This window comes from Cydia strobilella, chromosome 9, assembly GCF_947568885.1.
Source record: "Cydia strobilella chromosome 9, ilCydStro3.1, whole genome shotgun sequence".
Lineage (NCBI taxonomy): Eukaryota > Metazoa > Arthropoda > Insecta > Lepidoptera > Tortricidae > Cydia > Cydia strobilella.
In genome coordinates, this window is record NC_086049.1 from 10,482,674 (window position 1) to 10,496,804 (window position 14,131).

The window sequence follows — 14,131 nt, forward strand, 5'->3', positions numbered from 1 at the left end:
TTTCTTTGAACATAAGTAGATAAATCGTAAATTAAGGAGTTTTTTGAGTCAGGTATTATAAGTGTTGTTTTTAAATATTTGATTGACTAATATAAAATATGGTTGATTCGCAACATTCGTTTTATTACAATAATAACATAAGTAACAGTACAACCCTAGCGCATTCTTACGATGACGCGTTGGCACGTGGCTCGCGCGGCGAGCAAGGCAGTCTCGACTCTTTGTGCGCATACTTATGGTACATTTCTTCTCGTCCTGAGCAGCAGGTATTATTATTAAGATTTTGTAGGCTATTATAGAGTAGGTATTTTCGCTTTTGTATGGGAATGATGTATCTGTTACGTAGTAACTATTTATTAATCTGTGACTAAACTTAATCCGAGACCACGCTTAAAACTATTTCGTCAGAAATGATGTCTGAACGTCTAGCCAGTCACAACACAATCTACTGAATCTACATTCAGTACCGAAAGCGAGTTAAAACGGATATGACGCTCTCAGTCCCGCTATTTTGTTTAACATATTTACATATAAACCGCTCATTCGGATTTTTTTAAATGTAAAATAATATATAAATTTGTCTCCTAAACAATCTCAATGTGCTTCCGTTTGTATTAATTCTATTTTTAAATGTAATGAGCTGTGCGTGTGTGAGATTGTTTACATTTACACGCGGTTGTGTTATTTAGTTCCTATGTTAAGGACCCAATGTTTTCGCAAATTGTTTGAACTTTTGCACCGAATTTTGGATTTTTAAAGGTATAATATATTTTATTATATTCTTTTTGTATGGTATTTTATTATTAAATCTTATTTTTACCTATTATTTCAAACAGGATTCTAAAAATAAGTAGACATTAATTACTCACCTATACCTACAGTCCTGTTATGCAACACGAAGAGAAAGTTGATCTAATTTGAAAAGTAGGTACATAAAACTAACATTAATTAAAATTTCTTTAAGATTACTTGTTTCGTCTGGTGATTACCATTCAAATAAATATGAAAAAACCCGTCAAGTGCGAGTCGGACTTACGTTTCAAGGGTTCCGTACATCACACAATTTTTAACAACGTTTTGTTTGTAGGTTTGTGAAACGTTTTGAAAAACCCGAATGGGTCGGATAAAAAACCAGATCTAACGAAAAGGTATATGCATAATTTTTATATCGATGTTTAGGAAAATAGCTATTACTTAGAATTGAATGTACCGCTGACAGAGGTGGCGCTTATTTTGCGCTACAAACGAAATATGCGCGGTACATATTTACATTACAAAAAAGTGCAGATTTATTCATATTACAAAAAAGGTGTATTAACATATTAAGTAATATAAAAAACCAAGAAAGCTGCCGACCGTACTTTAAAAAATTTAATATTTTAACTACCATCCCTCTATATATTAGAAACATGTAAATTTGTAAGAAAACATCCTGACCTATATTTTAAAGCTAAAGATCGTCATAATACTTGTACCTTAAATTTAAGACACAAATAAGTAATAAGAGCCCCTATAATATGTCAATAAGAATTTTCAATAGTCTCCCAAAGGAAATAGCGGGAGAGCAAAAATATAATAGATTTGTTAACTGCTTGAAAAATTATTTAACAAGTAATTGTTTTTATTCTAAACAAGAATATTTTGATTGTAATAAATACCATAAATAGACATATAAGTAATACATAGAACTTAGGTAGGTATATCTTTTGTGTAATGTTATCTCTGTGTTTAATTTACATATGTGTTAGCTTAGAGTAGATAGATAAAATTGCAATACCCTTACAGGGTGTCATGTTTTGATACAATATCGATTAAGAACATCTGTAATACCAATGTGAAAGCAATAAATATATTATTATATTATTATTACTATCAGTCCATGGACGTATTTAGAAAAAAAAACCGGCCAAGTGCGAGTCGGACTCGCGCACCGAGGTTTCCGTACTTTTTAGTATTTGTTGTATAGCGGCAACAGTAATACATCATCTGTGAAAATTTCAACTGCCTAGTTATCTCGGTTCATGAGATACAGCCTGGTGACAGACAGACGGACAGCGGAGTCTTAGTAATAGGGTCCCGTTTATTACGCATCTATTACTATTACCTACGCATACTATTACGCAAAAAACGGCAAAAAATCACGTTTGTGGTATGAGAGACCCATTTAAATATTTATTTTATTCTTTTTTTGGTATTTGTTGTTATAGTGGCAACAGAAATACATAGTCTGTGTAAATTGCAACTGTCTAGGTATCACGGTTCATGAGATACAGCCTGGTGACAGACAGACAGACTAATAGTTGCAACCGCTGTGTGACGCTGTCGTTGTGCACGGTACCTTGTGTAGGTGTGGCCTAACACGAGAATAATTAAAACAAACATATACATTGTTGTATTGTATTGCTGTATTGTATTGTATATATATTGTACTCCTCAAACGATAAAATGTGCTTCCTAATATATGTGTATTCTTATACTCGTTATACTTATAGGTATTAGAATAATAAGTATCTGTTAAAGTTTGTAGTACTTTGTAGTAGGTATTTTTAGGTATATTACTAGGTATGTTTGGTAGTCTTGAACATATTTTTGATTTGCTAGAATACTATTTTTGAGTGGTCAAAAACAAAGCTGATACATGTATATGATTGGCCGACGCTGTGCTTTGGAAAGTTTGGAATATTGAGTTGCTACCCAATATGCTACCGGCAATACCGGCGTACAGTGGCATTTTCATTAAACTCTATTTCTTTGAACATGGCTGGACACGCTACCGCGTGTCTAGATGATCTCAGTAATAAGGGTGATTTTTTCGCACTATTGTCAGTAGAATGTTCAGATCGTTAGACACAATAACTACTTTGTTATTGTGTCTATGTTCGCCGTGCACAATAATTATGTTTGATAGTGATTACGATTCAGGCCCGCTATGGTGTGGGATGTCGTTGGATAGGTCTTTTAAAATAAATAGGGGTTTTAAACTACAATTTTTTTATAAAGTTAATATTTTCGGAAATAATCGCCTTGAACGAAACAAAATGTATTTGAGCATTTTTTTTCGTTTCAACCCTATGATGTGGGATATCGTTGGATAGGTCTTTTAAAATAAATAGGGGTTTAAGAAAAACATTTTTTGATACAGTGAATATTTTCGGAAATTATCGCTTTGGAAGAAACAAAATGTGTGTGACAATTTTTTATTCTGGGGTGTCGTTGTCGCTGCGCTGGTGTTATACAAGTGATTTTGCACTTATTTTATTTTTATTAGGCTATTGTCCTACTAAGAGATACGTTATACGACCATCGCCGATACGTTTGGCGGATGAACCTTATATTTTATGAAAGAAAAAAAGTTCCTCTGAACATAAATATTTTATTTTATTTTAAGGTTCACTAAATAAATAGGGTTTCCTAAAGAAATATGGTCAAGGCTATATAATAAATGCGATTTTGCTCACTGTTTTTAAGCAGCGAAGTACCCTTGTTCGCGCTGCTGAGATGAAAAAATATTTTTTCAATTAGTCGTATATACGTAACTGTGACAAAATTCCACAACAATAATTTTGACCCATTTAATGTCTCAAAGCTTTTTCTAAATGTGTGTTGTGCAGAGAGATAAGCTACGCTTATCTGTTGTAGCTGCTGCTACAACTATAACACTGTTCAATTGTCCATGTTTGCAATAGTAAATATTCAGCTTAATCAGCTTCAATCTGTGGGTTCCTCAAGTTGCTGTAGTTGGTTCTGTACGAGTATTGCTATTTAAAAAGTTCAATGTATCGTTTAGGTATAGCTGTTTTCATTCCATGTACAAATAAAATAACCAAAATGTTGTAAACCCAATTTTTTTTGCTCTTTCAGAGTTTAGAACACCAGAGAGCATGTTTTGCTAACGTGCGAAAAATAAAGAAAAGTAAAGATGACGATATCTACTCATAAGAATCGGAGGATCCAGTACCTGGCAGCCTTTTCGGGTAAGTTGGCGTAAAGTAAAACACATGATTATTGATTACCTACTTCTATGAGAGAAATGAATGCCAGGGCCAAATAATAGAGTAGACTTAGACCAAGAAGTTATACGCCATAATTTCATGTAAGTTTGACGTTTAAAATAACATTTGCACTTTGTTTGCTATTAAAATCGTTGCAGACTTTTCTTTTCTATCTATATAAATTTTTTGCAAAAAAATATTTTTTGTATAAGCTTTTATCGCTGACTGTACTTTTCTTTCCACAGGCAACTATTACTCATCGAGATAATTCTAACAAACCCCAAACACAATTAGTTTTAGTTTACGCATAGAGTAACTTATACTAGAGCGGTACTGTCATAGTAAATCTTGTAACCCCAGTAAATTCACTGCCATCTGTCGACACACTTTTAAACTAAAAATGAAGATTTATAAAAATACGATAGAATGTATTTAAATATAGATAAATGATTTTTTTTATTTGCATTAATTATTTTTATGATTTTGACCCATGTTCTTTCACTGATATGCGTTAAAATTGTTAAATAACAAACGAAACCGTCAACGCCATCTATAAGACTGTAGGCCAAAACTAGTAGCGCCCTCTGAACGAGAATCAAATTTTCGTGATTTTCGAGGCACGTTTTTTCCTTAGACTGTATCCATCTATTACGGAGTTATATCTATCTTTGGTTTACGTTGTTTTATCGCAGAGCTCCTATGGCCACCTTCTGTCTCCGTCATCAGATCAGCTCACAATATTGCATTGTCATCCAATTTACATATGAATGCAAAATTTCAGCTCAATCGGAAATCGGGAAGTGGGTCCAATTTGGCTTCCAAGATTTGACCCACACTAGCTAACACAGGGCATGTTAAAAAAAGCTTCTAAAAATACGATTAATTGACTGCCGGATATACAAGGTGTGGTATGTAATACGGGTAAAAATTTGTAAAATATGAATTTTTGAAATATCCGCAGTTGTACTCTGTACATCTAAGCATCTCAACGATACTTATTTTAGCAATTTGTTTCATTTCAGTGTCTCTGGCTTCTTTGACGCTGGGCATCTCATCCGCCTGGCCCACGCCTGTGCTACCCAAGCTAAAGAAAGAGGGTTTTGAAATCAGCGATGTAAGTGCAGTGCATAATGGCTACTCTAGTCTATACGTGTAGAAAGGGTAGTGGTGTCAGATGGCATCTGGCGCGGCGGGATGGCGATGAAATGGCCACGGTGTCGATTTTTCGTCGGCACATCAAAGGTAGCGATGGTGCGTACGAATCTAAACGTGGCCCATTCTAAAGTGCGTGCTCCAAACCATCACATGGCCATCTCGCTGATCCAGCGCTAGGCCATCGTGTAGAGAACTTGGTAGCGACAAAGTGTGCCACTAGAGACATCACATTTTTATAGGAATCACACGTTTATGGTGGCGCTTTTACACGCTGTTGCTTGCCAAGTCTATGCAAAGTTAGTTTAACCACTGTAAACTAACTACATTGGCATTCCTAATAGAACAGAACTAGGTACACATTTACTGCCAGTGTTACCATGAATGTACTTGTATTCTCATTGGTTGCACATGTGTTTTAGGGAGAATCATATCCAAGGATCTATATTTTATACATACTTATACTTACAGGAAAGTAAAGTCTGTATTGGTTCTTTTACATTCCACGACTATTCTCTTTCCGCACAGACTCTACCTATGTATGATACATAATGTATCTAATAAAACAACTTTAATGAGTACCTATAGGTATTTATAGCCCGCACACATTTTAGCTGTCGGAATTTCATATTCATTTAAATAAAGCTTTACCTGAGGGCCGCGTACCTATGCACTATGGTTCAATTAATTTAATTGCTAACTGTGTTCGTCTAACTCGTGCTACTCGTCTAAATCTTTAGGGAAGTTTTAAATAATATATTACAGCATTACTGTCTATAAATATTCCTGTTTCAGGCTGAAATAGGCTGGATGATGGCGATGTCGTCGCCAGGTTTCATAGTAGGCAGCCTGGTCACGCGGTTCTTCGCTGACAGGTTCGGTCGGCGAGCATCCGTCCTGATCAGCGCCTGCCCCATCGCCATCGGCACGGTAAACTTCTTGTAAACAAATAGCCACTTTCTCAGCGACTGAACTATCTACCTGTCTTTTTTTGTGAACATACGAAACACGTTTCTATATGTTGACATGGGTCATGGCTCGGAATGAACGAAATTGGCTTCTTTATTCAAAGCCTAAAATCTATTTTTAACCGACTTCAAAAAAGGAGGTTATCAATTCGAATTACCTCAGAACTCCGTGATTTCGGAACCGATTCGGAATTTTTTTTTTTTTATTTGAATGTATATAGTCCCTAGTAGGTCTCTTTTTTGTTCTGGAATCTAAGGAACTCCTCAAATGTTATAGTATCGATTTTAGTATTTTCATCAACAAATTAAGCACTTTCATCCAAACAGTGCCATTTGATGAAGTGGAACTACTGTGTTAAGGTTAAGGAACATATTTTGTGTAAAGGTCTAGTTCTGATGATGGGTTCCATGAGGTCCAACTCCTCAAATCTTGATGGCTTCAGATCCAGACTTTGAAACTTGAAACGTATCCGAAGCGCAAAAATGATTAGTGTCATGACAGTTTGGCCAGACAGACAAATCTTAAAAGCGTCAAAACTCCATCAAATCGAATGCCAACCCTGGTGTAGTTCGATAAAAAAGAAAGAACCAGTTGTAACTGTTTGGCTTGGCACCGACTTCAAACGTATGAGTTTGCATATAAAACGGGATAATATTTTATTTTATCCTTTTTAAAGTTGGTTTTACTTTTTTTTTAAGATTAATTTCTCTACTGTCTCTGATCATGGATTGTGCTGCCTATACTCGTATATAAACCAATACAGGAGAAGTACATTTTGCCCCTTTTACATGCCCCATTTTTACGTACAAACTGATTTTTCTTTAGTAGAGATGCATTTTATGCCGTTTTGCCCTTAATTCTAAGAAATCCGGTGAGCATGTTAAAAAATGTAATTATTAGTCACTTCAGTAATCAGTACCTAATCAGTAATTTATTTGCTTTCATAGGTACAATAGGGTCTTACATTAAAATGGTGAACAAACTATGAACCCTGTAAATTAAGCACGTAACTTACAATTTATTTAACTAACTAACTAACTTCCTGTGTTGTCTAATAGTACACCTAACAAATCTCGTTTGTTTTTCAGTTAGTGGTAGCGTTTGCTCTTAAGGCTTGGCTGCTCTACGTGACCAGGTTTCTGTGGGGAGCAGGAACTGGGATGGTTAGCATAGTAAGTAATATTTACCCATATTATTTAGCTAAATGTATAAAATAATAGTTTCTGCCCGCGGAATGATGACTGATAAAAACTATCATATGTCCGGGCCTCAAGCAATCTCCATAATCTCCATATTAAATTTCGTCGAAATCGGTTCAGCGGTTTAAGTGTGAAGAGGTAACAGACAGAGCCTTGATTCCCATTTATAATATTAGTAGGGATGGATTCGAGAGACTAGGAGTCCGCTTAAGAAAATGTGCAAATGTTCATTGGCAGTAAGGAAGAATCTGTATTCATCGTTATATACATATGTAGGTCTATAGGCTAAAATTTTCTCTCAGCATTGAACTATTTAAATCACTTGAGGTTAAAGTTTGGATTGCTCAAGTTACGTGCTTTCAAAACAGCACTTGCACAAAAAAATTACTTTGCAACCTCGTCTAATAAAATACATGTTATTTTTCAGTTGGTGCCTATGTATATAGGAGAAATATCAGACTCTGAAGTGAGAGCAACTCTGTCGCTGTTCACGCGGGTGATGTTCAACCTGGGTAGCCTCCTGGTCATGAGCATTGGTATGTTCGTTTCCTACGAATGCCTCAATTACATGCTCCTGGTCTTGCCCGGGGCTTACTTCATGGCTTGCCTCTGGATACCAGAGTCACCTTATTATCTGTTGAAGCGAGGAAGAGTGGCGGAGGCGAGGACAGCGTTGATGAAGCTTCGACAACGGAAGGATGAGAAGGTTCTTAATTTATTTGTAAATTATAAAAATATTTACTGGTACCAATCAAAGAATATCTGGGCCGCGTATAAACCTATTCGTACAGGTGTAGGTACAAGGTACAAGTCCGATGTGTGCCTTATTTTTAACAACCATACTTTTTAGGAACAGAGGAGAGACAAACAGCAAACTGACTTTTAAGTTTATGTAATGCGAATGTAATACTCGTACATTACAATTACTGAAAAATACTCGTAACGGAAATCTAACACAGCGAAATAAAGGACTTATTTAGAATGTGAATGTTAAGGACATACTTTGATCTATTACTGTACCTAATATCTACAATATGTTTACATATCTAAGGTGCTATGTTCAGGTACATATATACATCATTTCAATAAATATCTCCAATTATTACCTACACCACGATATAATGAAATAGGTAAATCACTGTGACCCTAACACATTCATTCGAGTAGGTAATGACTCAATTAATAATCAAAATTATACAAATTGTATGAATTCATGTAAATAATTGAAATCCTCAGGAGTTGGAAGACGAGCTGGCTCGGTTGCAGGCCGATGTTCGCAATGAAACTCGCCGCTCTGGCTCGCTAAAGGAACTGATGATTGGTCGACAGTATCGAAAAGCTGTCATCATCGCTGCAGGTATATATTCCTAAGTAGTCCCAATACTTAGACAAACTATCAAAAGTATTATTAAATAATTTCACGGTTTAGACACTTGTTTTAGTCACTCGCGCGACATGTTTCGGAGAACAATTAAAACAACTGAACAAGACTCACTGGTTTGGTTTAAACAAGTGAGTCTAAACCGTGAAATTATTTAATGTTAGTATGTCTCACAACAGTTTAAATTCGAAAAGTATTATTGTCATTATCACGTTGAGTAGTTATTGTCTTAAGGATGTACATTTTATTTCAATTTACCTGGCCCAGCGATTGACTGGCCCCGCAGTGTTGTCGGTATTTGAGGGGGTCATCTTACGACCCCCATCTTACGTCTAATATAACGTATCTACCTAAAACGGTTCATATTCATCTTACTGCTCACTTTTTAGCCAGTTAGTTGACAAAGTTTTAGCAAGGTGGCGTTTAAAGTTACGACTGTGAGTTGTGCTTACGAAATAAGTTTTTGGCAATAATTTCATTTTTGGTACTAGCTTTTAGCGCTGACTGTACTTTTCTTATCACAGGCAACTAATACACATCGAGACTATTTTAAAAACCCCAAAAACAATTAGGTTGCGTTGTTTTATCACAGAGTTCCTATGGCTACCTGTCTCCATCATCAATCAGATCAGCTCGATGGTGATGGTGGTGGTGGTGATATTGCATTTTCACCCGACTTACATATATGCAAATTTTCAGCCTCATTGGAAGTCGGAAAGTGGGTCAAATTTAACTTGCAAGATTTGACCCGTACAAACATACCATGGCCATGATGACATGGTAAAATGGCCGATTCACTAAAGCTGGCCTCAGTGGGTTGGATGAGTGAATAAAAATAAAATATCAAGTTTGATTTACTAACATGAAAGTTTGGTTAGACTTTTGGTAGATATTTATTTGACTAGCGCAAGTTGTTCAAAATAAAACTTCTTTGCAGAGATTTTTGTAATATCCTTAGGGCCAGTGCAAGTGCACCATCCCACTAACCCGGGGTTAAGCGGTTAAATCATTAACCCAGTGTCAACTATTACAATAATACAATTGTAGGAGAAAATTAAATCTTCTCGGGTCAGAGGTGTAGGGTTGGAGCCGACGTAGCGCTATCGCGTATATATTATATACATATTTACTTGAAAATAGTTGTAGTGTATAACTAGCCTTCTGAACCGATTTTGCATGTACAACCAGCGTTAAAGTTTATAGTTTATGATGGTTCATTATTTTTGTATGTGGGTATTTTTGCACTTTGTAGCTTTTCCTGTCACCCGTTGACCACGAACGCTATAAAGGGTTCGAAACGTCGGGATTGTATTATAAATTCAATATAATCCGTTTTCATAGTGTTATAAGTCAGTCAAGACTTTTTTGCTTTTACGTACTTATATCTACAAAGATACCATTTTTGCATAGATATATTTTATGCCATTTCAAGCTACTAATAATGTATCTGGTTAATACTTTAACGTTTTCTTCATTTTAGGTTTGAAAGTGAGTCAAATAATGACGGGTTCTATGGCGGTACAGCAGTACTTAAGCATAATTCTTGAAGAGAGTAAGATTACCATGCAGATGTCTACTGCCGTTATTGTATTTGGTGCTGTTCGGTTTGTTGTTGGTAAGTTATTGTATCTCGTGTAGGTCAGTTGCTGGACAAAAAAAGTATTCAAAATAGTTACACGTGCTCTCTGACAATATTACTGACAAACACTCTCTGAACAAGCAAGTTGTTTATATCATTCAGGACACTTCAACCGCTGGTTGAGACTACATTCTTATTAGACTTATATTGACCGGTTGATTGATTGGTCTAGTGAAACCAAAGATAGATATAACTCTGTAATAGATGGATACAGTCTAAGGAAAAAACGTGCCTCAAAAATCACGAAAATTTGATTCTCGATCAGAGGGCGCCACTAGTTTTGGCCTACTCTCGTATAGAGGGCGTTGACGGTTTCGTTTGTTATTTATAATTATAACGCATATCAGTGAAAGAACATGGGTCAAAACCATATAAAAATAATTAATGGAAATAAAAAAAACATTTATCCATATTTAAATACATTTTAACGTATTTTTATAAATCTTCATTTTTAGTTTTAAAGTATGTCGATAGATGGCAGGGAATTTACAGTGGTTACAAAATTTACTATGACAGTACCGCTCTATCTTATTATATCCTCATTGGTGAAACTAACCGTGAATCATTCAAAACTCTACATTCTTATTCAAAATTTCCCAGCCCAGCCTTTCCAATACAATACAAATCATCTTTATTGCCCAACCTCAGAATAAATGTACATGGAAACATTGGAAACAAATAATACACGAAGACAGAGGTAAACAACAGGCGGCCTTATCGCTAAAGAGCGATCTCTTCCAGACAACCTTTAGGTAGTGGAGAAATGAAACTCAAAGATTAACCAATAATTAGCTTGTTTTATTTCTTTACAGGTATAATGAGCTCCATACTAGTGGACAGAGTTGGCCGTCGCCCCCTGCTAATTTACTCTCTCCTGGGTACTGGTGTTTCCTTAGCTGCGGTCGGCACATATTTCTACCTAAAAGATATTCTCGAACTAAACCAAGAATCTCTCAGCCCTTATTCTTTTATTCCATTTGCCGGCATAATCAGCTCCACAGTTCTTTCAACTTTAGGCTATAACTCTATTATTTTTGTCATCCCAGCTGAAATTTTCCCTTTAAATGTTAAAGCTGTAGCCCTGTCTTCACTTAGCATATTTGGAGGTGTGTGTGGGTTCACTTTAGCCAAGGGATTCCAGGTTTTGCAGAATCTGGCAGGGTTCTGCGCTGTGTTCTGGGTATTTGCAAGCGTTGCCGTTGCTGGAACAATATTTACCATGTTATATGTACCCGAAACAAAAGGGAAAAGTCTAAAAGATATACAGGTTCTCCTGCAAGGAGACTTGTACTTTGATGATCGGTGTGAAAAGTTGAATGAAGTTGAAAATGCTGAAAAAAATGAATGTCAGAATGAGTTGCAAGAGATAAGTCTGAAGGATGTTAAGTGTTAATATAGTTTAATACCTAGTATGATTAATGTAATATTTTTAACCAAACTGACAATAAATATATTCGTTATAAGTAATTGTTGAAAAAGTGTGTTAATGTTCAGTACCTATACTAGGTAGGTTATTCAAGTTCTCAAAAATATAGTAGGTATATATAATCTGATCTGATCTGTGATACTAGGTTTGATCTCATTATGGCTTGATCATTTTAATATGTATTACTAAACCTTTTGTGCCACCCTTGCTATTGTCTATTATGTAAAACTATCACAGTCAAAATTGTGTACGACAGCACCGAACGTCAATTTAATTGTTTTGCTCAGTAGCACAATCGGATTAGGACTAACCTCAAAATTTCTTCCACAGTTATGAAATTTAGTACATGTTAATTAAATGTCTCTTTTTTATGTCCATACTATTTGACATTTGGGGACCTCGAGGAATCGCAGCCATCTTGGCAAATGTGTACCATCCTGGAGAAATTTGCGTTTTACTCTAAATGTACGTTCTCTATGAATATATGGTGTAAGGCAACATTAAAGCTTATTCAATTCTACACAAATAAGCCCGAGATATCTTTGCGGAAAAGTACATTTTGTAATAGAAAATAATTGTTGAATCCAGATTTAGCGCTTATACCCTTTCAGGGGATATCCTCTTAATATGAAACTTAGAGGAATATGAATTCCACTTTTGTCTATACATTTGTACACGTTAGTCGAGTTAAAACCCCAATATCAAAATTTTACTCGACTGCGACTTTAACAGGCGGTTACCTGAGCCAGAAGGCGAAAAATCTCCTTATATGATCATGTTTTTCTAAGAGGCATTGATATTCGTAGACGTTGAAAAAATATATGTAGTTCTTGGCTATTTTATCTTTAACAACATAGCTTCCGATACACGAATTATGACACTTCGCTCGATACAATTAATTCCCAAAGTAACCTCTAACTCTGACTTTTAATCCTACTTTACTCGGTTATTTATTACGTGATACTATAAACAAAAAAAGAAGAAAAAACAATCTTAACTTAAATAGTAATTTCATAGCTTTCGAATTTCGATATTGTAAGGTAACGTTTTTAAAATAAATAAAAATCGACAAAATTCGGTCAAAATTGACACTTGGCGCGTATGATCTTTCCCGTTCTTTCTTGCGAAATGGGACAGTGACAGCGGCAAACCAATGGAACGGCCAATCAGTACACCCTGCAGCGTAGGATACTACAGCTAGTATTAGCGACATGTGAGCGACATTAATAATACGTCTGTATGTAATTTACCCTCGCGTCACTTTGCGGTTCTGTGCCGACAGTTACGACTTAATCAATATTTCATAATTTTGTGCCTATGTATCTCTTTTGGAGATCTGTATAGATATTTTGGCATTTATATAAAAATTATAACGATAAGCAATGTATAATGGAGGTACTTAAACTAACTTTATATTTGTTTTATACGAAGATGCTAATAAATGGTTATATTTAAAATATTAATGTGTTTAATTTCATAATAAATAGTAAATACTCTCGGTTAATATATGATTAACGAGTCCTTATAATAACGAGTACATTTCTTAGTATAAATACAATAGTAATAAATACAATTGTAATATTAGTGTAAATACAATAGTAATAGTAAGGACTATCGTAACGTATCAAATTAGATATAATATAGGTATAATTATACAGGTTGTGGAATTTCTAAATGGGTCAGTGAGGGCAGCTACCAGATCCCGTGCTGCTAAGCGAAAAGGGTCTTAGAAGAACTTTCCTCGATTTCAAATTAATAAAGATTGGCTTTTAGAGATTTTGGAAAAAACATACAGGGTGCGAGAAAAAGGTCATTTATGACAAACTTTTTTTTTATGCCAATCGATCGCATTCCTGTCCAGGATTAAAAGCTTGTATGGGACCAAAAAAAAAAAAAACTGCTAGAAAATCCAGAAATCGAGGAAAACTTCTTATACAATTTATATGAAAATGAAAACTTCCTCGACTGCGTACTTCCTGTGATAGCTGACATCATCAACTCTTCACTGGCCTCTGGTGAATTCCCTTCTCTTTGGCGTAAAGCTTTTGTGATTCCACTGCCTAAAATTAGTAATCCCACCACTCTCAGTAACTTTAGGCCCATTTCAATTCTTCCTTTCCTTTCGAAAATCGCTGAAGCGGTTGTTCATAAACAACTTTCGGTCTTCGTTTACTCGCATAACCTTTTAAGCCCTTTGCAGTCCGGTTTCCGACCAAGTCATAGCACCAGTACTGCGCTTGTTAAGGTAACAGAAGACATTAGGCGGGGCATGGAGAATCAAATGGTCACGGTCCTTATTCTTATTGACTTCTCTAACGCATTTAATACCGTTGACCATGACATTCTCCTTGCCTTGCTCAAACATATCAGTGT

The 14,131-nt window shown here is 35.5% G+C and overlaps 1 protein-coding gene across 1 annotated transcript; it reads left to right on the forward strand.

The window, feature by feature from the left end:
- The first annotated feature begins 482 nt into the window (after nucleotides 1-482).
- LOC134744267 (facilitated trehalose transporter Tret1-like) lies at nucleotides 483-13,217 on the forward strand. Its single transcript, XM_063678016.1, has 9 exons — nucleotides 483-759; nucleotides 3,862-3,974; nucleotides 5,015-5,106; nucleotides 5,940-6,074; nucleotides 7,202-7,285; nucleotides 7,740-8,018; nucleotides 8,549-8,669; nucleotides 10,174-10,308; nucleotides 11,145-13,217. Exons 2-9 carry the CDS (start codon nucleotides 3,920-3,922, stop codon nucleotides 11,723-11,725), a joined length of 1,482 nt encoding a protein of 493 aa, XP_063534086.1. The 5' UTR covers nucleotides 483-759; nucleotides 3,862-3,919; the 3' UTR covers nucleotides 11,726-13,217.
- Nucleotides 13,218-14,131: the final 914 nt, after the last annotated feature.

Coding starts and splice junctions, on each gene's coding strand:
- LOC134744267 (XM_063678016.1), top strand. CDS start 3,920: ATGACGATATCTACTCATAAGAATCGGAGGATCCAGTACCTGGCAGCC. Junction 5,107..5,939: donor AGGGTTTTGAAATCAGCGAT/GTAAGTGCAGTG, acceptor TTCCTGTTTCAG/GCTGAAATAGGCTGGATGAT. Junction 10,309..11,144: donor TGCTGTTCGGTTTGTTGTTG/GTAAGTTATTGT, acceptor ATTTCTTTACAG/GTATAATGAGCTCCATACTA.